Source organism: Canis aureus, chromosome 6, assembly GCF_053574225.1.
Source record: "Canis aureus isolate CA01 chromosome 6, VMU_Caureus_v.1.0, whole genome shotgun sequence".
NCBI lineage: Eukaryota > Metazoa > Chordata > Mammalia > Carnivora > Canidae > Canis > Canis aureus.
In genome coordinates, this window is record NC_135616.1 from 42,304,229 (window position 1) to 42,331,541 (window position 27,313).

Here is a 27,313-nt window from a genome sequence, read left to right on the forward strand (position 1 = left end):
TTTTCTTGAACTTGGATAATTAATCCAGTTCTTGGTTCAGAGAGAATTCTTGTAAAAAAAGAATCTTTTTCTTTGGGGGCTTTTTTTTTAAAACAACATTTTCTTACCTGTTTATTCATACTAAAGAAGTGTCCAGATCATTCTACCAGAATGTTGGGCTTTCAAGGAAGCGGGTGGGGAGTGTCTCAAAGACAGTCTCATGTCTGAAAAGCTTCCCAGGCTGGCATTTCCCTGTGGTTCAAGGCGTGGCCCCTGGGCCTCCAGTCTCAGAAACTACTCTGACTTCTTGGCACTCCTCCCTCACCGCAGACCAACACTAACCAGTTCACCAAATGTATTTAGAACCAGGCCAGTGATTTCTTCCTTTACAGGGAATATGAAGGTCTCCTGCGCTCCAAGAAAGACATCACCAATCTACCCAGAGGGCCCAGGTGTGATCCCAAGATGACCTGGTGAGCATCCTAAGAGTAGATGCCATTAATCATTTTGTGAGCGTTCAAAATTAATAAAACATGAAGAGGGATGGTCCTGGTCAAATGGACATGTTTCATCCTTACAACTTCACCATGAGGAAAATATTTGTCATCTTCCTTTTACTGATGAGAATACAAGGCAACATGTGTTAGAGCTCATTAACTGTGAGAGGTGCATTTTCTCAGATGGGACTCTTCTGCAAACCAAGCGGCATCTTGCAATTGATTCTAGTAACAATGTAAAACACAGTTACTTTTTTTTTTAAGATTTTATTTATTTGTTCATAAGAGACACAGAAAGAAACAGAGATACAGGCAGAGGGAGAAGCAGATTCCCCAGAGGAGCCCGATGTGGAACTTGATCCCAAGACCCCAGAATCACGACCTGAGCCAAAGGCAGAGACTCAAGAACTGAGCCACCCAGGTGCTTCAAACATGGTTACTTTTTGTATATTCCTCTACTTATTAAGTGTCCGCCCTAGGCTAGGTACTGTACAAGTTGATAAGAGACAAAACAGTGTACAAAGCATCCAAGCCCTTGCTCTCATTAAGTTTACAGTCTAGTCGTGGGGGGTGGGGGGGACCACAAATCAGGAAACAAATCAACAAAATGCCAGCTTATAAGAGTTGCCATGAAGGAAATAAACCTGGAAATGCGACAGAGTACCATATGGGCAGTAGGGACAAGGAGACAAGGATGTGGGGTGCCACTCTGAGAAGTGACATTGGCACTGAGGCCTCAGAACAGCCGCAGTGGTCTTTCTGATGGGCCATCAGGGAACCAGGAGGTAGGTCCCTTCAGCCCTAGGGACAAAGGCCCTAGTTGTGAGCAGCCTCATTTGGGTCTCCTTGAAGGGCAGCCTGAACAGCATGACCCCTGCTGCGTGGCCACCAAGGTGGCCCCACTCCCTGTTTTACATGATATGCACATGAGATGAGCACAGCCAAGGAGGTGCTCTAGCCCCTAGATCCCTGCTTTAGTTGGGGCAGGGAACAGTGCCCATCACAGGCAAGGACACCGAGGAATACCCACGCCAGGGGCCCAGGAGCACTGGTGCAGCCCAAAATGCAGCTGGCCAGGGTTGAGGCCAAGGAGGCTCAACAGATATCCTGGCACAGACCTGCATTTCCATCTTTCTACAGGGCACTTGTCTCCATTCTAGTGCACAGACCCCTTTGGTGGTGACCCAGGCAGCCCTGGGGCGACTGCTCAGCAGCACGTGGGCATTCTACAGATTTGAGCTACATAATCATTTTTAAATACGTGACCTTTCAAAAGTTTCATTGGACTCAAAATCAGTTCACAAGGAAGTACGAGATCACATTTGTCGAACAAAAGGGAAGATTTTTAAATATCGAACCTCAATGGGTATACTTTTTTGAATAGTCCAAGACAATCATTTTTGCATTCTTTACCACCTATTTGTGTGAACAGACTTTCTCAAGGATGAGACCATAAAGAATATGAAGAGATCTTCATTATAAAGTCCTGATCAGAAATAGACTACGGCCATCTCAAGCTTAAAACTTGACATAAAACATCCTGTGCATAGACACAAGCTCAGTGTTTTTAATTGAAACCTTTGAAAACATTTGGGAGTTTTACACTAGTTTAATATTTAATATCTTCCTTAAAATAGAATTTTTTATAGTGATTATAGAATATATACAAATGTATAATGAAATTGTTAATCAATGTCACCAAATCCCTGCTACTTCTCTTCACTGTCCCCTACAAATAGGATCACTTTCTAAGAGATGAGAGAGGTAGCCCCCTCTGAAAAGCTGCAGGACAGCATTCAGCATGAAACAGAAGCGCCATGACCCGCAGGAGGGAAGGGCTTGACAGCCCCAAGGTGGCTGGGCTGAAGCACCAGGCCACAGGGAGGGCGGGAATGATGGCAGGTCCTGCAAAGCACCAACTGTATCCAGAGCAATGGGAGCCACTGAGTGGACTTAAGCAAGGACGAGACTTAATCTGATTTACCGCCTATGAATCTCATCTCGTGTGCTGTGGCAGAGAGATGGAGTACAGAGTCGCAAAAGTGGAGAGAGGCCACATAGGACAGTACCGTGAGGCCCAGAGAGAAGGGAAGAGTAAGGTCATCCCGAGGAGCTTTCCAGAAGGAGGAATAACAGGACCATGGTGGGAAGAAAGGGAGGTTGGAGGAGCATGCCAGTGCCTTCTGGTGTGAGCAGCAGGACAAATCATGATGTCCTTCACTGGGCAAGACTGGACAGAACCAGTTTTGGGGAGAGGACTGGGATCCAAAGCCCCAGGATGGATTTTTCAACAAAATGCAAATAACAAAGGACGCCTGGGTGGCTCAGCAGTTGAGCGTCTGCCTTTGGCTCAGGGCATTATCCCAGGATCCTGGGATCAGGTCCCACATCGGGCTTCCTGCATGCAGGCTGCTTCTCCCTCTGCCTGTGTCTCTGCCTCTCTGTGTCTCTCATGAATAAATAAAATCTTTTTTAAAAAATGCAAATAACAACTCTACAAAGAGATTTAATAGGCTTATCAACCATTTATTTGGCTCCTACCCATACATACTGAAATATCTATACATGAAATGATGTAAAAAGTCTGGGATTAGCTTCAAAATAATTCAAGTGGGAGAGGCAGGGAAGTTAGTAGATGAATCGCAAGATTGGTCATGAATAGCTCATTTTTGAAGGTAGGTGATGGGTGCATTAGAATTAGACTATTCTTTCTACTTTTTGTTGTACTTTTGACAATTTCCACGGTGCTGGCTGTGATCACCTAGTGAGGAAGTAGAACAAATTAGAACAGCCCCCAAATTGGGGGGTGGAGTGGGGCAGCAATGTTAGACCAGTGGAAAGAAACAAGTAAGCCCACTGCTGTCCTAAACTTCACATTCTTTGGGGAAGAGACGGACAACAAATAAACAAATATGATCATTTAAATCAATGTGCTGAAGAAACAGGGTAATATGACAGTGTGCGTGGGGGTGGCACCAGAGTAGCCAGAAACAGCAGCTCCATGACAGCATCTGACTGCCTCAGGAGCCAAGCAGATATTAATAGTGGTGCTTTTAAAATCCTTTCCATTCTACTTTTTTTTTTTTTTTTACTTTTACTTATAAACAAATCTAAATTAGTGGCTATAAGCATTCTATTCTAGGGAAAGTGTTTTAACTTAAAAGCTTTTCCTCCCCTGCCCCTCCCCCATCCCTGTTTTTTTTTTACTCCAAATTTCGAGGCCATTATTATTAGTGCAAGAGTTTTACAAGTAGCGCCAACTCTGGGCTGACCCTGGCGCCCCTTTAGCATCCTGTTTCTGCCCTGGCATTTCTCCTGCCGGGTCATTAGGACCTGAAAGCCCTCTTCTCTGGGCCATAGCTTCCTACCAGTCTTCTGGCCCCAGGGGACCTCCTTCCTCTCCCTTGTCCAGGTGCTACTTCCCTGAGCAAGGCAATGCTCCCGGAGGTCCTACGCCCCAGGAGGGCAGGATGGTCGCCTGTGTCCTTGACTATTCTACTCCCAGCACCCGGACCTGTGCCTGGCACACAGTTGTCACTCAAGAAATATTCACTCACTGGGGATCCCTGGGTGGCGCAGCGGTTTGGCGCCTGCCTTTGGCCCAGGGCGCGACCCTGGAGACCCAGGATCGAATCCCACGTCAGGCTCCCGGTGCATGGAGCCTGCTTCTCCCTCTGCCTGCGTCTCTGCCTCTCTCTCTCTGTGTGTGCCTATCATACAAAAAAAAAAAAAAAAAAAAAAAAAAAAAATCACTCACTGAGATTTCCCGAGTTCACTAGGTAAATAAGCAGACGCCCAGCCAGGGCGCAGCGTCCCACCACTAGAATGAGCTCGTGGTCTATCTTCAAGGGATACATATTCCTTCCATTTTACAGCCGCACACCTGAGTTGCTTCAGATATTCCGAGGCCAGAACTCTCTCGCCGGCCGTAGGCTTTCCCTTCCTTAGAAATCTCTTTCAAAGCCAAAAAAATAGAAACTATGGAAAAATCTAGCACGCCGAGGGAGCATTTCTACCCAGGTCACTTTACATTTCTTGAAGATACAACGAATGTAATTGAGGTAGGACAGCTTTCCCGGATAAGTCCGACAACAAACATTTTGGTTTCCTGAAAACAAAACAAAAGCAAAAACCAACAAAGCACGACAAGCCAAGTCCCGTGGGCGCGGATGACACAAGTCCGGGCGGGCAGCTCGGCCGGCCCCGAGCCTACGGGGCTCTCCCCTCCGGGGGCGGCTGCAGGCGGCCCGGGCCCAGGGAGTCAGGGCGGACGCCGGAGGCGCGGAGCCCCGCGGCGGCTCCCGGGCCGGCCCCCGACTCAAGTGACCTTGGGCGACTCTTCCCCCGTCCGACCGCTCGGGACGCCGTCCGCGGCTGAGATGCCGGCGCCGGGAGCGCCCCGCAGCGCCCCCGCCGTCCCCCGGAGCCGCGCACCGCGGCGGGACCATCCCGGGGCCGGGCACCCACCCTGCCGGCGCCCCGAGGACGGGAACCGGCCAGTCCCCAGGCGCCGCCCCGGCCGCGGGTGAGGCAGGCGGGCGGGCGCCGCGGCCCCGGAGGTCCCGGCGCTGGGCTGGCGCGGCGGCGGCGGCGGCGGCGGCGCATTGTTGTCGGGCGCGCCGAGCACAGCCATCTTGCGTCAGGCGTCCGGCCCCGGCCCCGCGCCGCCACCTGCGGGGAAAGTTGCGCGCGGGCGAGCCGCCTCCCCCGGGGCCGCCCCCGGCCGGCCGCGGCCTCGGGCCCGCACCCCCCAACCCCCGCCGCCGCCGCCGCCGCCGCCGCCGCCGCCGCCGCCGCCGGGCCGCCCCCGCTCCCCACCCCATCCCTCCCCCGCCGCCGCCCGCAGGCCAGGCGTTCACCGGCCGCGCCCGGGCCGCCGCCCCTCCCCCACCGCCCTGGGCGCCCCGACCCCGGGCTCCGGGCGGGATGACGTGGGCGCGGGGGGGCTGGGGGGGGCAGCGGGCCGGACGCTGGAGCCCGGCCGGGGGTGCGCGGGCGGGCTGGCAGGCGGGCGGGCGGGCGGCCGTCGCGGCGGGAGCCGTCGGCCCTCCGGCACGTCTTTTGTGTTTGTACACACTCGGCGCGAGGCGGCCGGGGGGGAGGGAGCGGGCGGCGCGCGGGGGAGGGGCGAGCGCGCGCCAGCGAACGGGCGCGCGGGGGGAGGGGCGGGGGCGGGGCGCGAGCGGGGGCCGGGGGCGGGGCCGAGCCTTCCCTCCATTGTTTGTGATTGGCTGGCGCGCGGCGCGGGGGCGGGGCGGCGTGTGTTGGGGGATAGCCTCGGTGTCAGCCATCTTTCAATTGTGTTCGCAGCCGCCGCCGCGCCGCCGTCGCTCGCCAACGCCAGCGCCGCCTCTAGCTCGCCGAGCTCCAGCCGAAGGAGAAGGGGGGTAAGTTTCCCCGTCCGCCCGCCTCCCCGGGACCGAGCGCCGCTCGCCGCCCGCCGCGGGTCGGGCCCTGGCGCGGCGGGGGCGGCCCCGCGGCCCCCCCGGGCTCGGCCCGCAAACTTTTTGGCCCAGAAATGGAGGTGAGGAGCGAGTTTCCGTGGCCCCGAGGCGGCGGCGGCGGCGGCGGCTCTCCCCGGCTCTCGCCGCCTAAGCCCCACAGCAGCCTCCGCCGCGGCGCCGAGCCGCTCTCCCTCCGCCCCGCGCCCCCGGCGCCTCTTTCTTCGGCGAAATGCCGCCCGCTGCCCCTTCCCGGGACCCCAGACCCTCACCACGATCCGCGCGGGCCCCTTAACTGCCGCCCCCGGGCCCCGGGCCGCGGTTTTCGGGCGGGAAAGGGCTGGAAATCGCCGCCGCTTCCCACCCCGGGGTAACTCGCTTCTCGCTGCCTCCCCACAGTTGTTGCTGAGCTTCACCATCTTGTCTCTCTTCTCTGGTCACCGACCATATTTTCTCCCCCGTTTCTCTCTTCCCCGTTTCACGGACGGGGGAACGTTTTTCGCAGAGGGACATTTTTCTCTCCTTTTTTGGAGAAGCGGAAACTTGATGCATTTGAAATGCAAAAAAAAACTTTTGCATTTTGGAGGGCGGCACGTGGCAGGGGATCGGGGCATTTTGGAGCGTTTTGGTGTGCGGTGCGTGCGGGAGGAACGGGCTCGGCGGCGCGATTGTTTCCATCTGGCCGGGCTGGGGAGCCGCGCGGGCGGCGGGCCGGGGCCGGGCCCCAAAGTTTCGGCGGGCCGGGCCGGCGAGCCCTCGGGGGAGGTCGCGGCGGAGCCCCCGCGGGCTGGAGCGGGGCCGGGCCGGGCGGGCGGCCCGCGGCGCCCCGGGAGCCGTACCGACGGAAAGCGGGGCTGTTTGCGGATATTTACAGCGGTCTGTGCGCTGCCGGGCGCGCCGGGGGGCGGCCGCGGAGGGTGGGGGGGGGGGCTGGAAAACCCCCTCCCCCCGAAATTTGACTCGACCTTTCTGTGGTTTGTGGCTTCGTTGTTTTGACTTGTCCGTGGATTGGGTGCTTACAGACATTTCTAATTTCTGATTTAATTGAAGACATTGAAGCAGAGGCAGTTTGGGGTCTTTTTTGTTTTGCCGTTTGTCGCTCAGATTTGGCATTTTGAGAGATGATTGGCCTTAATGCTAACAATCTTCTGGTACTACAGTTTGTTTCAAGAAGTCCTATTTGGGTGGTAGACGTAATCTGCACCCTTTCGAATTACATAACGTTACGGACATTGTTGGGTTTTGTTTGGGTTTGCCGGGGGCGGGGGGTGGTACTGGTAATTTCCAGATTGGGGGGGGGTCGCTTGTGACAGGAAACTTGGGTGTTTGGTAGTCGGAGACATGATTTTCGTTTTTTAATGCTGGTAGGTAAGTAAGGAGGTCTCTGTACCATGGCTCGTACAAAGCAGACTGCCCGCAAATCGACCGGTGGTAAAGCACCGAGGAAGCAACTGGCTACAAAAGCCGCTCGCAAGAGTGCGCCCTCTACTGGAGGGGTGAAGAAACCTCATCGTTACAGGTATTTAAAAAAAAAAAAGGAAATAGTGGGACAAAGTCTGTCCACGGAAGCAGTATTTATATAATATAACACAAGAGTGTATAATCAGACTTCTGGCTTGAGGGAAACTAATGTCTTTCCCCCTTTGAGTATTTGTTAATACTTGGAAGAAAAAAGTGTGTGTGTGTGTGTGTGTGTGTATGAATTTAGTGTTGGGTTTTAGGAACGTTTTATTTTGAAACTGCCGAAAGGAGACCTATTGAGTCACTAATAACGTTCGTGGGATAGAGTAACATTTTATTTCGTTTGTTATGTTAGTGGTATATATTTTTTAAATCGTAAAGTGTTTTAAATAAACATTTCTGAGAACACTCACTTTTGGTGAAACGACAGGTTTTAATATTAATTTTATTTTCCCAGTAACCAAGATGGGGGACGTCTTATTTGAGTAAAGTTCTCATCCCTCGTTTACTTGAATTGGTTTATTTCCTTGTTATTAGCACAGTATGGGTTTTGAACTACACTAAACAGTGTTGTTAAGAGCATCTGCCATTAGAGGGCAGAAGTTGTCCATACTTAATCTCTTTGAATGACTTTATAGTTACTCTCAAAAGCTCATTCGATGGAAGAAAATAAGTCAGATTTGAGGTACATTTTTTTTGCCAGCAGTTACTTAGTAAAAACAAAACCACTCAGTCTTCCACGTGGAAGATACGCTGCACAATCATGAGTACTCAGGTGGGATTATTCCCGAGTGATGAGCAGTAGTCTAATAAATGCACTCTGGGGAATCCAACTTAAATAAATAGACCACAATAGTATTTTTATTTTTAAGATTTATTTATTTATTTGTGATAGAGAGAGAGAGAGAGAGACAGAGAGAGAGAGGCAGAGACACAGGCAGAGGGAGAAGTAGGCTCCATGCAGGGAGCCCAACACGGGACTCCATCCCAGGACTCCAGGATCGCGCCCTGGGCCAAAGGCAGGCTCCAAACCGCTGAGCCACCCAGGGATCCCCTACAATAGTATTTTTAAACGAGGCTCATTGGATGGTGTTGGTAGGTCTTTCAGAAGAATTGAGGGTGCGGGTGGGAGTGAGTGTGATGCCAAATTGAGAAGAGTCTGAATTGAGACTTTATTGTTAATGGCGCAACACCCTCCCAAATAATGATAACAGAAGTTACTGCCACGTCTGTTATAGATGAAAATGAATGGGACTTGAATGAATTCCCTGCCAAGACTCTACTTTAATACCATACTTTTTGGTTTAAAGGTACTGTTACTCTTGAGGGATCCCTGGGTGGCGCAGCGGTTTGGCGCCTGCCTTTGGCCCAGGGCGCGATCCTGGAGACCCGGGATCGAATCCCACATCGGGCTCCCGGTGCATGGAGCCTGCTTCTCCCTCTGCTTGTGTCTCTGCCTCTCTCTCTCTCTCTCTCTCTGTGACTATCACAAATAAATAAAAAAAAAAATTTAAAAAATAAATAAATAAATAAATAAAGGTACTGTTACTCTTGATATGCTTGAATATTCACATCATATTATAAATTGATAAGTGAAACTTTTATAGAAGCTAAAGAAAACATGGAGGGTCTGTTTTTTGGATATTAACTGCATTTCTTTAAAGCTAACCACTTATCCTTTTACGTTTTTTATATGTTTTGGTAACCATTACTTTAACGTAGGTTTTTTGTTGTGTTGTTTTGTTTGAAGGCCTGGTACTGTGGCACTCCGTGAAATTAGACGTTATCAGAAGTCCACTGAACTTCTGATCCGCAAACTTCCTTTCCAGCGTCTGGTGCGAGAAATTGCTCAGGACTTCAAAACAGATCTGCGCTTCCAGAGTGCAGCTATTGGTGCTTTGCAGGTAAAATGGTGGGTGGGAAAGGCTCTGCTGGGTACCAAGAACAATTCTAAATCTTTATGTTGCTGATATAATTTAATTTTCAGAGGCCTGTAAGGTAATACCTGTACTTCACTGTTGAGGTATCAGAAAGATTACATTGTTCAAGGTCATATATACAGAACTGTCATTTGATCCCATTTGGGTCCCAGAGTCCTAATAATGAACCCGTTTGATGCCAAAGCCAAGTGCGCGTTCTTATATGCCTTTTTTTTTTTTTTTTTTTAAGTTTTAAACGTTGCTTTGAGAACAGTGCTTAAAGGGGGAAAGAACCCTCTTGTTGTTCATCGTGCTGCAGGATGGTACAAAGACAGTGAGACTAAAGGTCTGTATTGGTAATCAGCTCTAAACAGTGACCACTGGAAAAGGAATGTAGGATGAATGTCTTACTGGCTCCGAGGGAGCAGGTGCAAGGAGAGAGAGCAGTGTCTGGGATGGGCATAGGCTGTATTAAAGAATTGTGTATGAGGTCAGAGGAAGCACAGGGGTAGTTAGGATTGGATTGGCGATAGGAAGAAGAAAAGGTTTGCTGAAAGATTAAATGGTATGTGTTAAGGGACAGGGATTTCAAGACTTGTAGTTAGGTAAAGAGGATTATGGATTTCCACTTAAATGGGAAACTATTGAGTTTAATCTTAGCACCTGTGCATCAGAACTCTGAGAAATAGTTTTAGAGGTAATTATGTATCTGAAATATTTGTGTTTTGAGCCAAGATTAAAAATGCCCATAAGGAAGATATTTGATTGGCTGAAAGGATATATTTAACGTCCGTTAGTAAAGTGTAACCTATTTTATGTAGTGCTTGGCATTCTTTAGATCAGTGAACGCTCAAGGTATGGGAAGGCTGCCACGTCCATCAGAGCAGTGGGTTGAAAGTGATTACAAATGCAGATTGCTAGGCACAGCGGACCTGCACTGGAATCTCTGGTGGGGAGAGGGTCCACAGTCTACATATACACTCCATTGGAGGATTCTCAAGGCTGCTGTTGCTGTGCTGAGCTGTTGCTCTCTCTGTGAGGAAGATTGGATAGGTGGATTCTCCACTGAAGTGTAATTGGTTGAGCTGTTTCTATGGTTAGTCTGAGCCTCTTTTGATTGGTGCATTCCAGGAGTAGGCATCCATTAAATTCTCAATGAATGGAAATTAATGAAATTTCAAACTACTAAAAATTTTCCAGTACTGTTACTTAACTATTTTCTGTTTTAATATCCTGAAGTCTCATAGATTACTACAATTACAAATCACATTTCTCCCACTGTATTTTTAACTGTGGAGACATCACTGAGCTTGACAAGCATTTGGTACAGAGCTGCTAGTTTTGTTTTCTAGTTAGCCTGACTCTCCTTCAAGAACATGCTATACTTGGAAGTCCCACATGTTTCAGTTTACCTGTCAGTGATGGGGCCTTATAAATTGAAGTGACTAAACAATCTGGGTAGAGAGTTCACGATGTAAATTTACACCGTCACTGTGATTATGGGGTGTGTTTTACATTAGTGAGTGTGATAGTGTGGGTTTTAAGTAAAATGTTTGCCTCTGCTCCTCAAGGTACTCTGGCAGTTCCAAAGTTCTTTATTGGAAAGAGGAACCTTGGTTTGCAGCTTTTTACGTGTTTGCTCTTTAAGACCTCATCTCAGGTCTCTTTAAGATGTGGCGATGGAGAATTTGTTAATGGAAATAAGGTAATAGAGAGCCATTAAATAAAACTCCAGAAGTCAGTGAATTTTTGGCTTTAGAATTACACAGTTTACAAGTTTCAGAAGGGGGCGAAGTACAGGAATGGGGGAGAGAAATTAGTCTGTATGATAATCAGAAGTTGACAAACTTAAAATTCAGCCTTTGCCTTTAACATCTGAGAGTTTGGACTAAGGTGTCCTTGTGTGAAAAACTCAGACCTTGATGTTTTGAAATGGTGGAAGAACCAGACCTTGAATATACTCAAAATGTCATAAATTAGTATTTACTTCCAATTGGGAGATGTTTTTTAACCGTTATCTTAAAATTATGGTGTTTTTTGGGGGGCTATAAGTTTACGTGGCGTTCTCTAATTCCCATTACAGCCTTAGTGTTTAGGAGACTTTAGGACCTGTGTGACAGAATTAGAAATATGGGTCACGATCCAATCCCTTGTGAGTACTAAATACTCCCCTAGAACTGACCAGGCACAAGCCAAAACCACCAGTAGCCAGGTTCTAGGATGGTAGTGAGAGCTGCAGGCTGCTACATGCCACATCAGACCAGGACCAGGGTGCCTATAGATCATGGTCCTAAAAGGTCTCAGGATCATGGGGCCTGTGGTTGGCTTGTCCATAAATAAAGCAGCTCATAGTGCTCCATTTTGCAAAAGCATTCCAGATGTGCACAGTCGTGAGATGATGCTGGGTGAAACAAGACTAAACCCGTATCTTTCCTGAGGAACATCAGTCGTAGGATCTGATGTGTGTTGTGAACCTGTAAGAGTAGGCTGCAGTATGCTATATTTAAGAATGAGTCCCTGGATAAGGTGTTCTGCTTTTAATAAACATTCTTTGGAATGTTTGCATGGAAATGCTGCAAACTTAGAGTTAGATTTAAGGGGGGAAAAAACTATCTCTTGAATATCTACCCAGAGCAAGGCATTCTGGGTACAAAATGAGATTGTTGAATCTCTACCCCTCACCCTGCTCCCATACTCTCTTAAAAATATATATATATGTTATATATATATATATATATATTACTATATATAAGACTCTATTAAGTAATTGGCATTAAAAGGTGGCAGGTGTAGAGGCCAGTGAGTACCAAGGAGTTAAACCATTTGAAATAATTGTTGCTGTGTTAATGCTATGAAAAGCAAATCTCGGGGTTTTTTTGTAAAAAGCAAATCTGCCTGTTCCTATCTACATGTCTTATATCATTAGCATACCTGGCTTAAACTGTTCAAGTATTTGATGTGTGTTGTTTTTAGTTTTATCATTGCCTAAGGATTCCAAAATGGAAAAGTTTTATTAGGATAAAAATAGCAAGTATAAAAATCTGCTTTTTTCTAAGTATCTTCAACAGAGAAGTAACTTCGCTGTAGAGGAGGAGACAGGGCCAGATAACCCCTCATTTCATGCTCTTTGTCCACTAGAACAGTTGGGCTGAGGACTGGGCTAGGAACCCAGTTTTCTTCATTCCAGAATGAGTAAGCAGATGTTACAGCTTCTAGTAAAGGGTGCTTCAGCTTTTCACAGCTGTAAGAGAGACTAACAATTTGAGTTGAGTTCATTATAAGTAGAAGCCCCTCTTTTTCCTCTTCACCTGCCAGATGTCCGTGGACAGACCCTACAGCTGGTGGTTTTGTGAATGCTGGTAGGAGATAAGAGGATGCCTTCAAAGAATCTTGAAATGTAATGGAAAAAACTAAAGGGACCAATATTAATACTAGAAGGTAAAAGGTTATTAGAGATTGAGATACAGAGGAAGGCACCCTTTGAAGGGGGCATGTCTAAGCCAAATAGGTCCAATCTGTAAGGAATAAAACGCTGATCTGATCTAGTATATTCTGGGACCTGTAGTCCTCATGTGATCAAACAAGTGTAAAAGGAAAAGTAGATGGGGCCATGTCATGGGAGCCTGTGGATTATTGGCAAGGCAGAGAGGTTCAAGCAGGTACAGGAGTGTGAATGGGATTCAGAATAAGGAGGTCACTGGTGAGGGAGTGTTATTTTGGATTGGATACATGATTCGATTTATCATTGAAAGGATGAGAATGTTAGAGTTGAGATGGGATTTCTTGGATTCAGTTGTAGGTCGTTAAGACATTTCAGTTTATGAGAAATTGCATATTAAACATTAGGAAAAAAACGACTTTCTTAATAATGAAGTAATTTGACTTTTGTGTAATTGGATAAAGATTTCCAAACTGGAGCTTTCCACTGTTGTAAACTGCCTTTCAACGTTGTCCCACTGGTGTTTGAGTAGAAGCATTTGGTAAAATAGTCAACATCACCTGAAGTAGGTTTTCAGAGGGTTCAGAAACTTCATCTTTTTTAAAATTTTATTTATTTATTTGCGAGAGACACAGAGAGGCAGAGACATTGGCAGAGGGAGAAGCAGGCTCCTCACAGGGAGCCCCCAGTGTGGGACTTGATCCCTGGACCCGGGATCATGCTCCAAGCTAAAAGCAGACACTCAGCCACTGAGCCACCCCGGTGACCCAAAACCTCCTCATCATTTTATAACTGATTCAGAGGCATCTATACTGTTGGTAATTAACACCATTAATATCTTTTTCTCTGTTCTTTGCAGGAGGCAAGTGAGGCCTATCTGGTGGGCCTCTTTGAAGACACCAACCTGTGTGCTATCCATGCCAAACGTGTCACAATTATGCCAAAAGATATCCAGCTAGCACGCCGCATACGTGGAGAACGTGCTTAAGAATCCACTATGATGGAAAACATTTCATTCTTTAAAAAAAAAAAAAAAAAAAAAATTTTTTTTTTCTCTTCTTCCTGTTATTGGTAGTTCTCTGAACGTTAGATATTTTTTTTTTCCATGGGGTCAAAAGGTACCTAAGTATACGATTGCAAGTGGAAAAATAGGGGACAGAAATCAGGTATTGGCAGTTTTTCCATTTTCATTTGTGTGTGAATTTTTAATATAAATGCGGGGACATAAAGCATTAATGCAAGTCAAAATGTTTCAGTGAACACGTTTCAGCAGTTCAACTTTATAACAATTATAAATAAACCTGTTAAATTTTTCTGGACAATGCCAGCATTTGGATTTTTTTAAAACAAGTAAATTTCTTATTGATGGCAACTAAATGGTGTTTGTAGCATTTTTATCATACAGTAGATTCCATCCATTCACTATACTTTTCTAACTGAGTTGTCCTACATGCAAGTACATGTTTTTAATGTTGTCTGTCTTCTGTGCTGTTCCTGTAAGTTTGCTATTAAAATACATTAAACTATACCTGCTTTTGGTCTTTATTATCCACCTTAGCTGTGAAGTTAAGTCACTTGAAATTTTCATATTAAAAATAATTTGAGTGTCATCAAGTGTTTTGTCACTTTATATCTGAGACAGGGCTGCTGAGATGGGGAAAGGAGAAGTAGTAAAATTTGTGGAGCAAATCTCAACTCTTTGGATATGTTGTATTCTAAACCAATATTTCACAAACCCAGCTGGCTAACAGAATCACCTGGAAATAGTTGAATCTTCATAAGTAGCAAAAGTACATTTTTATAAACATTACTATGCTATTAAACTTTGAATGTTTAATAGTAACTTTTTTTTTTTTTTTAAGATTTTATTTATTCATGACAGAGGCAGAGAAAGGCAGAGGGAAAAGCAAGCCTGCAGGGAGCCCAACATGGGTCTCCAGGATCACGCCCCGGGCTGAGGGTGGCGCTAAACCGCTGGGCCACCAGGGCTGCCCTTAATGGTAATTTAAATGCAAATGTAACAGTCTTGAGCTCAAAAGTGCATTGGAGATCTGGCTCTTTTCAAGATGGTGTGTATTAACCCTGAAGTTATTAATCAAGCACCAATGGTTGATTCTTAGCACTGTTTTATTCAGCATTGGAATGATGAGTGGGAGATGTACTGACGTTCCTTGTAACATTTGAGTGTGTGAAGCTGCTGAGCACTCCTAGTCTATAGGTAGGATGCTGGACTTCCATTCTTCCTGCTCTCAAGCTCGTTTTTAACAGTTTCATTTTTATATTGATCCATCAAAAATCACTTAATGAGAGAAATACAAAGTTAGCTTTAGAGCCTGATTTTAATGTCTTGACATGGGATCATAGTTTTTAGTGCAATCCTTCGCAGAAGCTTTAGGCAGGCACTGGTATTACTTGGTATTGAACAGAGTAACAGTATGATACAAGCTGCAAAAAGTGATTATTATTTTTTAAGTTCTACCCTCACCGTGGAGCTCAAGCCCAAGAGTCAGACCAGGAGTCCTGTGCTCCATTGATCCAGCCAGACTGCCCCCAAGAAGCCAGTTTTTAATGAATTTTCCCCAGTTTGGTTTTTGCAGTGCAGAGGGGCAGATGCTAGGGCCTGTTCATGAAGAATTACTGGGGAAAGTGGGCATCTCCAATAGGGCAGGAGAAATTTGCTAGTATGTTTACAAATAGGAAATGCCATCCTTTGAATTAACTCACTTAGAATCTACTAAATTTTGCTCTTCGTGAACTAAAAAAGCATGTTTCTATTTTTGTCAAAGTCCCCATGAAGTGGTTATGGTAATCAGTTCTGTTGCACAAGTTAGGGGCACTTTGCACACTGTTGAGGTGCTGATACATAGTTGTACATGACAAGATGAGGCAGGTATTTTCTTCCTCAAAATAGATGAAGTTGGCGCTCTCCGTACGCAAATGTCTGGCCACCATGATGAGCTTGTCTCAATACTCTAGGACTCTTGGATGGAAGTGATACGGACCCCTAGGCTGATGATTCCCTTCCCCGCTATGCTTTGGAATTGGTATTTGACAACCCTACCCATTGGATTTGGGCCCAAAGTGGTGTGTGGGAGCTGTGGCCTAATTCCACGATCAACGTCAACAAGGTTCATTCACCCACTTCTGAATACTAAAGGAACTGAGGCAAACAGCCACTGGTCTAAAGCTCACAGGAGAAAAACCATACAACGTTATAGGGTAAGATAAGAATAACTACGTACATAGGTCTTGGGAAATCAGGAATACTTTAGAACTTTCAGGGAGGAATTTGGAAACCTTGTTCTCAAGCAAACGGAGTCAGTCTCACTGGGCCCAGGTGAGTGAGTGTTGGAAAATGCTGTTCCCTCCTCATCTTGACAGCTGAGGATCTGAGAGGAAATAAATTCAAATGTGCAAATTTGAACCTACCAAGGATCTGCTAGATGCTGAGGATATAAAAGATAAGCTCCGACTCAAGCTTCGCAACCCCATAAGGTGGGTGCCCTTATAGACCCGATTTTACCCATGAAGAAACTTGTCTGTGGCCACATGGTTAATGGAGGACGTGGGATTTGTTTCCCAGTGGACTAAATCTAGGACTCTGTTCTATTCCCATGCTCTGATGGAAGAGTCACTGATGTTGCTGGGAGTGCTAGAAGGTAAGGAAAGTCTCGATAGTGGAAACATCAGAAAAAAGAAAATTGGGAATGGGGTAGGGGAGCAGACTATAGAAATCATAAGTTCCTCTGCATTTTTCATCACCTGTTCATTCTCGAGCAACCTCCTTTCCATTCCCCCCCACCTCCATTATTTCCTGTTGACTCTTAATCCGAATAACTATCTCTAAAACTTTGTACTTAACACCTCTGCCATCCTGGTCTAAGCAGGTTGGGTGGTAGGATACTACCTTCTGCCTGGACCCAAGCAACACCTCACAGCAGCCCGCCTTCACCTGCTCTGACTCCCTCTGGCCCCTTCACACAGCTCCTGGGGAATCACTTCTAAAACATTCCAGGTCATTCTCCCACTTAAAAAAATATCCAAAGGCACCCAACATCTAGCCTCATCGGCTCATGTGGGCCTACGTGGGCCTGGGCTTGCCAGGCTTTTCTCTCCATCTGCCCAAATGCCTGAAATCAGAATCTGAAATGACATTGTTTGCTTTTTTATCGACCACCTCCACTCAGATGCGCTACAAGAACAGGGTCTGCCATGCTCTCCCCTGTTGCCCCAGAGGTGGTACCTGGCGCACCTGAGTAAGAGTGCCCCACGGTTAAGAGTTCTGGCTCTGGAGGGGATGCCTGGCTGGCTCAGTCAGAAAAACATGCAAGTCTTGATCTCAGGGTTGTGAGTTCGAGAGCCCCATGTTGAAGGTAGAGATTACTAAAAAATAAACTTAAAAAAAATTTTTTTTAAATAGGGATCCCTGGGTGGTTCAGCGGTTTAGTGGCTGCCTTCAGCCCAGGGCGTGATGCTGGAGACCTGGGATCGAGTCCCACCTCAGGCTCCCTGCATGGAGCCTGATTCTCCCTCTGCCTGTGTCTCTGCCTCTCTGTCTCTCTCTCTCTCTCTCTTTCTTTCTCTGTGTGTGTCTCTGATGAATAAAAAAATAAGATCTTTAAAAAAATTTTTTTTTTTAAATTTCAGGCACTGCAGCTAAACTGCAACTCTCCTAGCTGTGTGACTTTGGAAAACTCATCTGATTACCCGTGCTTCATTCCTTAGTTCAGTAAAGATTCAGAGAGCACCTTCCATGTGCAAATACAGAAGTGAACAAAACAACCTTCCCTGTCCTCATGGAGCTACAATCCAGTGAGGGAAGTAGACAATAAAGTAAAATACACAAGTTATCAGTGCTAAAGAGGAAAACAATTTGTGGATAAGAAGTGTGGTGTTCCGGGCAGCCCGGGTGGCCCAGCGGGTTTAGCGCCGCCTTCAGCCCAGGGCCTGATCCTGGAGACCTGGGATCGAGTTCCACATTGGGCTCCCTGCAAGGAGCCTGCTTCTCCCTCCGCCTGTGTCTCTGCCTCTGTGTGTGTGAGTGTGTGTGTGTGTGTGTCTCATGAATAAATAAATAAAATCTTAAAAAAAAAAAAAGAGTGGTGTTCCAAGGCAGGTGGGTGTTGGGAGTTTGGCCAGGGAAGGCATCAGGGATCTTCTGAAAAGAAAAATATCTGAAGGAAAGGGAAAGGAGAGCAAGCCACACAGAGGTGGGGAAAGAGTATTCCAGGGCCTGGCCAGGGTCCCTTGAGCAAGCCTGGTGTGTACGGGGCGGGCGTGCAGGGAGCAGGCGTGGCTGCAGCAGAGCCAAGGGGCGGAGATCCTCAGAGCAATCAGATGTGTGCCAGGAGCCAGATCTGGGTGCTAGCAGGAGCTTAGCTATCCTCGTGCTGAGACTGGGAAGCTCATCAGGTTTCAGTGGAGATTTCAGGGAAATTGTTAGATGGGAGCCTGCGGTCTAGGAAGGAGTTCTGGGCTAGAGATCGGAATTCAGAAGTCACCAGCAAAGCTATGGTCTTAAAGCCAAGAAGCTGGATGAGCTCACCAAGGGAGGAGATGGAGATGTAGCAAAAGAGGTCCAAGGACTGACACTCAACATAGACTTGAAGGAGTCTGAGGAAGAGAGTCAGGTATATATGGAGTTTGGAAGCCAAAAGAAGAAAGTGCTCCAAGGAAGGGAGTCAATGGCCACTGTCAAATACTATTGAATCGAGCGGTATGAGAGGTGCCCACTGGAACTGGCAACGTTGCGGTCTCTGTGGTCTTGATAAAAACAGTTTTGGTGGGCACCTGGTTGGCTCAGCAGTTGAGCATCTGCCTTCGATTCAGGGCGTCATCCCAGAGTCCCAGGATCGAGTCCCACATGAAGCTCCCCTCAGGGAGCCTGCTTCTCCCTCTTCCTGTGTCTCTGCTTCTCTCTCTGTGTCTCTCATGAATAAATAAATAAAATCTTAAAAAAAAAAAAAACCACCTCAGTTTTGGTGAAACAAGGGACACAAGATCCAACTGGAGTGGATTCAAGAGACCTGGGGCTTTAATCAAAACGAGGGGATCCGGGCAGCCCAGTTGGCGCAGTGGTTTAGCGCCACCTGCAGCCTGGGGTGTGATCCTGGAGCCCTGGGATCGAGTCCCATGTCAGGCTTCCTGTATGGAGCCTGCTTCTCCTTCTGCCTGTGTCTCTGCCTCTCTCTCTCTCTCTCTCTCTCTCTCTGTCTCTCATGAATAAATGGGTAAAATCTTTACAAAAATAAAAATGATCACACTTCTGGGCACCTGGCTGGCTTAGTCAATAGAGCATGTGATTCCTGATCTCCAGGTGGTGAGTTCGAGTCCTATGTTGGGTGTAGAGCTTACTTTAAAAAATAAAATAAAAAGAGAATTGGAGGAATGGGAAACAGCAACAATAGGTAATTCCAGAAGTCTTGTTTACAGTGGAGAAAAATGGAAAGTAGCTGAGGAGGAAAGTCAGAATGGCGGGGAGGGCAGGGAGGGTGTTCCCCCCCTAAGGTGGGAGAAATAGAATGATTATTTGCCATGGTGTGTTTTCAATGTCTATGTTGTTGGAGTTCTGAGGATTCTACGAATCAAAGCATGTCAAGTGCTTGGAACTGTTCCTGAAACATAGTAAATGCTCAATAAATAGTCACTGCTAGTTTGATTATAAAATTGTTATTACTAACAATATTTGTCTTGGGCACATGGGTAGCTCAGTGGTTGAGCATCCATCTTTGGCTCAGGGCGTGATCCCGGGGTCCAGGATCGAGTCCGGCATCGGGCTCCCTGCATGGAGCCTGCTTCTCCCTCTGCCTATGTCTCTGCCTCTCTCTCTGTGTCTCTCATGAATAAATAAGTAAAATTTTAAAAACAAACAATATTCATCTTGCCAAAGAGTTTCAACTACAAAATTATTGGTTTTAATGAGATCTCAATAAGACAGCAGGCTATAAAATATATAAAAATCAATAGAATTTCTATACATTACCAATAACTGGTTAATATTTATAATTAAACTAAAAAAATATTTATAATTAAACTGATTGTTGGTTATAAGATCAGCATATAAAAATGCAATATAAAAAATAAATAAATAAAAATGTAATATAAACAATTATATCCACAATGTCCACTAATCTATAACACATCAAAAAATAAACATAGGAAATGTGTGAGAATTACTTTTTTTTTTTTTTTTTTTTTATGATAGTCACACAGAGAGAGAGAGAGGCAGAGACACAGGCAGAGGGAGAAGCAGGCTCCATGCACCGGGAGCCCGACGTGGGATTCGATCCCGGGTCTCCAGGATCGTGCCCTGGGCCAAAGGCAGGCGCCAAACCGCTGCGCCACCCAGGGATCCCGAGAATTACTTTTTTAAAAAATATTTTTGAAAGCCCTAGAAAAGATGTGAATAAATCAAGAAAGATGTATGTTCCTTGATGGAACTACTCAACACTGTAAAGATCTTAGTTTTTCCCATATTGAATAAGATCACCTCAACACAAATTCTAACAAGATTTTTTTTAAGATTTATTTATTTATTTATTTATTTATTTATTCATGATAGACATAGAGAGAGGCAGAGACAAGGAGGAGGGAGAAGCAGGCTCCATGCCAGGAGCCCCATGCAGGACTCGATCCTGGGACCGAGGATCGCGCCCTGGGCCAAAGGCAGGCGCTAAACCACTGAGCCACCTAGGGATCCTCCTCTAACAAGATTTTTAATGGAACTTGACACATTAATTCTGAAGTCCATCTGGGAGGGAAAATATGCAAGTAAATTAAGACATTTTAGAAAAAGGAGAAAAGACTTCCTTTAAGCACCTGTCATGTTAAAGGCACCTGGGTAGCTAGGTCAGTTAAGTCTCTCTTTTGGTTTTGGCTCAGGTCATGATCTTAGGATGAGATTGAGCCCCTCCATTGGCTCCCTGCTCAATGGGTAGTTGGCCTCCCCCCCTCTTCTCTCCCTTGTCCTCTGCCCCTCACCTCACTTGTGCACCTGCTCCCTATCTCTCTCTCTTTCTCTCAAACAAATAAAATATTTTTTTTAAAAAAGAAACAGAACCAAGATTATATGAGAATCCAACATACAATGTAGTGTTCAAAACTTGGATAAGAGGGGGCGCCCTAGCTGGCTCAGTCCTCAGAGCATGGGACTCTTTTTTTTTTTTTTTTTTAAGATTTTATTTATTTATTCATGAGAGATACAGAAAGTGAGGCAGAGACACAGGCAGAGGGGGAAGGAGTCTCCCTGCAGGAAGCTGGATGTGCGACTCAATCCCAGGACCCCAGGATCACTACCTGAGCTGAAGGCAGAGGCTCAACCACTGAACCACCCAGGTGCCTCTGGAGCATGGGACTCTTGATCTCAGGGTTGTGAGTTGGAGCCTCACCTTGTGTGCAGAGAGTACTTAAAATAAAACCATTAAAAAAAAAACTTTGAATAAAAGTGAACTTCAGTTTTTTTAAAGAGTAAGATCATTGTAGTATTCACAAAGGAGCATGTGTTCCTACATGTTTTAATACTCTTCCCCAAATCTCCATTTCGTTCCCTAGAAATGTAAAGGTATGAATTTCTAGGGCAAACTTATGTATTGCAGTAGTATTTCTTTTTTTTTAATTTTATTTATTTATGAGAGATACAGAGAGAGAAGCAGAGACCATGCAGGGAACCCACTGTGGGACTCAATCCCGGGTCTCCAGGGTCATGCCCTGGGCCAAAGGCAGGCGAGGCGCTAAACCGCTGAGCCACCCAGGGATCCCCTATAGTGCTGTTTCTATAAGGGAGAAATCTGAGCAACCTAAAGCCTATCCTTGGAGGAATGGCTAAATAAAATTTTATGTAGTGATACTAAGAAATAGTATGTAGCCATTAAAAAGAATCAGGCAGAGAAACCAATGCTTGCGGATGTGAGAAAATGTCCAAGCTACACAGTTAAATCGAAAAAGCGATCTGCGGGATAGTGGAGCGTATTTCTTCTCTAGAGTTTAACAAAAACAGTAAGCAAACAACCAAAACCTTTGCAAGTAAACGCGCGGATATGGACACTTGGAGCGTATGCGGAGACTACGTGCCGGAAAAGGTCTGGAAACTCCGGCGGAGCCGCACAGCAGCCCGGGGAGGGGCCACGCCGCCGGCCAGGCCCCGGGCTCCGCGAGCCCCGTCCGCAGCCGCCGTAAGGCTGTACCGGTGCCGGGGGCCGCGCACCTGCTCCCTCGGGGGTTCTGCAGGACCTGCGAGCCGGCTGCCACCGCGTCCGCAGAGCGCAGAGCGTCCCCGCCCCCCCGCCCCCAGCCCCTGTCGTGGGCCCGTCCTGGGTCCGCGGTTCCGCCTCGCGAGAGTCGTTTTGTGTGTCCCTCCTGGTTGCACCCTTGCGCTGTCACCGACGTGTGCAACCGAGGCACCTGCGGGCTAAGTTACGGAGGGCGTCAGCTCCGCTCTCCCATAACCCCCGGCAGGACGCGGAACCTCCACGGGCCTCAGTTTACCCGTCTGAAACTGGAGACCGCTTGTGCCACCGGAGGAGACTTTATGTGGCTTAGGACAGAGCTTTTTTTTTTTTTTAAGTCTCTATATTTTTTAGTTTCTATATTTGACTCCTCTCTGCCCCCAGTCCCGGGGCTGGAACTCGCCAAGAGACCCCAGGGGCGAGCATTTGAAGGCGTCTAACGGACCCTGCACGCGAACCCCGGGGCTGCAGAGAGGCCCTCCCCACAGGAGCATTTCGGAATCATCGTAGGGATGCGGCTGGCGAGGTGCAGGAGGACGTCGGACGCTCAGCGAACGGCCGACGCTGGGGCGCCCGGGGTCCCCCGGAGTCGCTCTCGCTGCAGCCCGGGACGCCGCTCGTCCAAGCCCCTCGAGCCCAGCCCGTCGCCCCCGCCCCCCGCGCTCCGCCCGCTCCAGGGGCCGCCCCCAGGCCGTGCCCCCCGGGTGGCCCCGCTTCGCCCACCCGGACCACGCCCGCCAAGTTCCGCTGTGTCCTCAGGCCACACCCAGACCACGCCCCCGGGAAGCTCGCCGCGCCCTCCCTGGCCGCGCCCCTCCCAGATCGCGACTCCAAGGTCACGCCCCTCAGGAACTCTCCCTCCAGGACCACGCCCCCCACGCTCCCACCGGGCCCCCGCCCCGCGCCCTGCCGCGCGCCCCGCCAGCCCCCACCCCACCCCACCCCACCCCACCCCACCCCACCCCCCGCTACCCTGGGCGCTCCCGCCGCCCGTGCCTGGGCCGCAGCCTCCCGGGGAGGACGCGGGCTCGCTGTCCCCGCAGCGGCTCCGGCCCCGGGGTTTGGGACCCCCCGCCCGGGCGCGTGGCCTCCTGGAGGCCCGCGAGCTGCAGCGGCCGGTAGGGTGCGCCCATCCTGGCGGGCTGTACGCGGCCCCCGGGCAAACAGTGCTGGGCCGGAGGTGCCTCCCGGGAGGTGGAGGGAGACCTAGCGTTGGTGAGCCGAGAAGCCCCCGCGTGCGCCGCCGGGACCTGGCTCCGACTAAGCGGGGCGCAAAGCTGGGGCGACACTCCGGGGAGCCCCTGCACCGTGGCCTTCCCCCACCTGCCCCCTGCCACACTCCGGCTTCGGGCTCGGCCTCTGCTAGGAACTGCGAGGCAGGGTGACCAGGCGGTCCCCGGGTCCCCAAGGTCTCCAGATCCCCAAGGCCCCCCCCCCCCCCCCCCGGTCCCCAAGATCCTCAGATCCCCAAGGTTTCCATATCATCCCCAGTGTTCCTGGTCAAAAGGAGGCATGTCATTTCTTTTTTTTTAATATCTTATGTATTTATTCATGAGAAACACAGAGAGAGAGAGAGGCAGAGACACAGGCGGAGGGAGAGGCAGGCTCCATGCAGGGAGCCCAATGTGGGACTGGATCCAGGGTCTCCAGGGTCATGCCCGGGCCAAAAGCAGGCGCTAAACCGCTGAGCCACTCAGGAATCCCCAGGCATATCATTTCTGACTCGGGAGGGGAGGGCCTGGGGCTGAGCACTAGGCCAGGTTGTCCTTCTGATGACCTCCAGGATGAGCAGGATTTACAGGGGTCAGGACCAGATCTTCCTCAGGAACCAGCATGGGAGCGTGACACAGAGATCAGCTAGGAGGTCACCACAAGGCCTGCAGAGCTGCCCTGGGACAGAGGGAATCCCAAGTCCTGGGGAAGCCGAGTCTTGGGGACAACAAAGGTGGTGCGGTATACAGATGGCCTTCAGCATGCAGGGAGGGTGCCCCCAAGGGCACCCTACAGACCTTGGTCAGCTTTTCTCCTGGTCTGGTTGGTGGGGGTAGGGGGGGAATCCCAGCACAAGTACCACCTTTAGGGCGGTCTTGTCCAGAGGTTTGGAAGAACCATTTAGTAAATCAGACACTTTCCCCCACCTCACAGAATCAAGTCCTCACAGTGAGTCTGAGAGAAGGCAGGTTAAAGCACTCTCAGCAAACCAGGATATTTTTCCAAGGAAAGGGCACATCCAGAGAGAGGATATCACCTTGACTTTTGGGGATTTCAGCTAGGTGCTGCCCGGGATCTCCCCAGAGCCTCTCAGAATCTGCCAGTCACCCCCCCTCTTGGGAGTTAAGGAACATACTTAGCCCAAGATTTCCAGGGCCCAACAATGTTGAGGACAGTTGACAAACACTTCTCTCTTTATATATATAGATTTTATTTATTCATTCATGAGAGAGGCAGAGACACAAGCAGAGGGACAAGTAGGCTCCCTGCAGGAGAACGATTCAGGACTCAATCCCAGGACCCAAGGATCAGGACCTGAGCCGAAGGCAGACACTCAACCACTGAGCCACCCAGATGTCCCAACAAACACTTTAAAGAAGGCTGTTTGGCTTCCTACTCGGGGTGAATGGATGTTTTGGAGTACCTTTTCTACTGTGTGCCGAGTACCATGCTAAGTTTTCATGCTCTGAGAAATAAGCTGCCCTGAGAAATAAGCATTGTTCCCCCTGCTTCAAAGACCCAGAAGCTCCTGGCGATGAAGTGACAGGTAGTACTCACAGAGCCATGAAGGGACAGAGTCAGAATTGGAAGGCAGGTCTTCAATTTTGGTAGATGAATGAATATAGATAATTAGGAAATGTGGGAAATCTTCGTTAGGTCTGGTACGTTGTGTTTGCCTGGCAGGGATGATTTGGGCCCCACCTGGACGTCTCTGTCCAGGGCCTGGTCCACAGCTCTTGCTTCCCAGCTGCCCTAGCAGGCTCCTCTGGGAGTGTGGGGCAGGAGGCCACAGGGACTGCTCCTCCTCTGGGCCTCCTCTGGGCCTCCTGCAAGCTTTCACTTTCTGGGCACGCTCCGTCTAAAGTTTTCAGCCCAGCAACAGCAGCTAAATCCGGTTGGCAGTCTCTTGCTTCCTCCTCACACAGCAACACCCCCAGAGACACTAGGCCTGGTTGGACGGTGCCCCTGTCTGAAGCCTGGGCCTGGACACACAGGGCCTTCTTGCCAGGTGGGCGAGGTGCAGCACTCACTGAGTGGCACACTCCCAGAGGTCCACATTCTCAGAATTCCTACATCCTAGGAGGCTGGCTGTTTCCAGTGGTTTCTGCCTTTGTGACGCCTGATGGTTTTCTTCTTAGTCGTTCAGTTACTAGTTAACATGTTTTTTTTACATACTTAACAATCCTTTATAATCAATGTTCTCTGTTGCAATAGCTGCCGTGGTTTCTGTCTCTTGACTGGCCCTTCCCTGGCACAGACGTCGGGGATCAGGAGTGGGGTGTCGGGTGTGATAACTGCCACTGCCACCCCTCCTTCCCAGCCCCCTGTTTTGTGGCCAGGGGAGAGATGGCGCCACATGGTGGCCTCTAATTCAAAGCCTTTGCTGGACCCAGTAAAACGGAACCCCATCCCTTCAGAGTGGTGACTCCCCACAGGCCCCATAACTGGGTCGCTCCACCTATCAATAGGTCAGCTGCTTCTGAGTGATAAGGCATGTGGTTAGACCAGTTAGTTCCATGGGCATCAGCGCTTTGCTGCTGTGCTTTTGATGTGAAGTGACTTCCTTGATCAGAAGCAGAGTCGCGTGGAATGTCAGGACAGTGAGTAAGGCAAGCCCACGCTTGGTGGTGCTGGTAGAAACCTTCCCCGGGCGGGAAGGCAGGTTATGTGTATAGTGCACAGGGGACAAATCTCTCTACCCCTTCCGCAATGCGAAGGGTCCAGTGTAATCGCCCTGCTGCGAGGTGGCTGGCTGGGCCCCCGCCAGGCCCGTGGCGGGGCTCAGTGCTGGCCTCCGCTGCTGGCACGTGGACAGCAGGTGCCCATCTGGTAAGGGGAGGCCCTCGCAGACCTTCACCCTCTGCCACCGTGGCCTCTTGTCTTCCTGGGCCCAGTGAGCAAGCCCTGGCTGGAATGGCTGGGGAAAGAGGCCGATTGACATCCAGAGAACATATTTCACTCGCCTGCCTGTCAAGAGCCTGTTTTTCGAGGGCAGCCACAGGTACCCTCGCATTCCTTGCCCATTTGGAGAGAGCCTCCCTGCCCTGACCACCTGTCACCCATCTGCCAATCAGCCTCCTTCCTTGTCCTCGCCAGATGTGGTGTGGAGACACACTCTGGCCGCCTCTCGGTGCAGACAGACACGGGTGCCTGAAAGGCCTGGCCTCCAGGGAGAATCTCCTGGACCACAGTCCTTCCGGGCTTCGGGCTGGGGCTCCAGGTGTCCACTTTCGGCCAGAGCCAGTGTATCATGCAGAGCCATCTGTAAATGGTACCTGAACTCTTTCCCCACCAGTCAGCTGACAGTCAGATCACAAGAATTTCCTATGAGGTCCTGGGATCAGGGGAAAAGAGGCAACGAAGCCAGTCTCTGTTGAAGGCTTGTGAGCCGCCTGTTCACCCAACTTACTTGCGGCCTCTGAACCCGCTGGGGCCCAATCTCTCCATCTGATCCCTGTGATGGAGGTGTGCGGTGCATGCCCGATCCCAGGGCCCGTTGAGCAGGTGAGCACGTGTGCGTGCATGGCCACCCCATGACCCTGGTGGGGTGATCAAGTTCTGCCCAGGACCCATAGCAAGCCAGAAGAACAGTCTTCTGCAGAAAGGCTGGGATTTGTTCTCAAGCCTGAGAGGTCTACGCGGTGATTCTCCTATTGGTGCTTCCTGGAGACGTCATCCAGCAACTGTGCTTGCCACAGACATGCGGACTGTCAGGTCCACGGCTATCGGGCAGCCCTCTCAGGAGAGCCGCTGGCCCTGCCGCCTGCACCTGCCACAGACACCTCTCTTCCTTTCCCTGGCTCTCACTCAAAACTACTGCTTAATAGATTTAAATTGACTCACGGGTGCCTGGGTGGCTTAGTGGGGTAAGAGTCTGCCTTCGGCTCAGGTCATGATTTTAGGGTCCTGGGATCGAGCCCCCATCAGCTCCCTGCTCATCAGAGAGTCTGCTTCTCCATTTGCCCCTCCCCCTGCTCATGTTCTCTCTCTCTCAAATAAATAGTCTCGCTGTTCCTTCTTTTTTTTTTTTTTTAAGATTTTATTTATCCATTCGTGAGACACACAGAGAGAAAGAGAGGCATAGACACAGGCAGGGGAGAAGCAGGCTCCATGTAGGGAGCCTGACATGGGACTCGATCCC

General features: G+C 49.1%; 2 protein-coding genes and 1 long non-coding RNA gene across 4 annotated transcripts in view; 1 reads left to right on the top strand and 2 right to left on the bottom strand.

The window, feature by feature from the left end:
* Positions 1-27,313, bottom strand: part of PYCR2 (pyrroline-5-carboxylate reductase 2) — a 131,178-nt gene that overhangs the window by 95,008 nt on the left and 8,857 nt on the right. The gene's annotated exons all lie outside the window — the stretch shown is intronic.
* Positions 2,982-5,027, bottom strand: LOC144315955 (uncharacterized). Of its 2 annotated transcripts, XR_013381691.1 has the most exons (3): positions 4,350-5,003; positions 4,034-4,174; positions 2,982-3,237 (listed from the first exon to the last, which is right to left on the bottom strand). It is a non-coding gene; the product is annotated as an uncharacterized LOC144315955 (long non-coding RNA). The 2 variants fall into 2 exon arrangements; XR_013381690.1 differs by having other exon boundaries at positions 2,982-4,174; positions 4,350-5,027.
* On the top strand, positions 5,710-14,264 carry H3-3A (H3.3 histone A). Its single transcript, XM_077901307.1, has 4 exons — positions 5,710-5,863; positions 7,286-7,436; positions 9,129-9,282; positions 13,596-14,264. The coding sequence occupies exons 2-4, from the start codon at positions 7,309-7,311 to the stop codon at positions 13,722-13,724; spliced, it is 411 nt and encodes a 136-aa protein (XP_077757433.1). The 5' UTR covers positions 5,710-5,863; positions 7,286-7,308; the 3' UTR covers positions 13,725-14,264.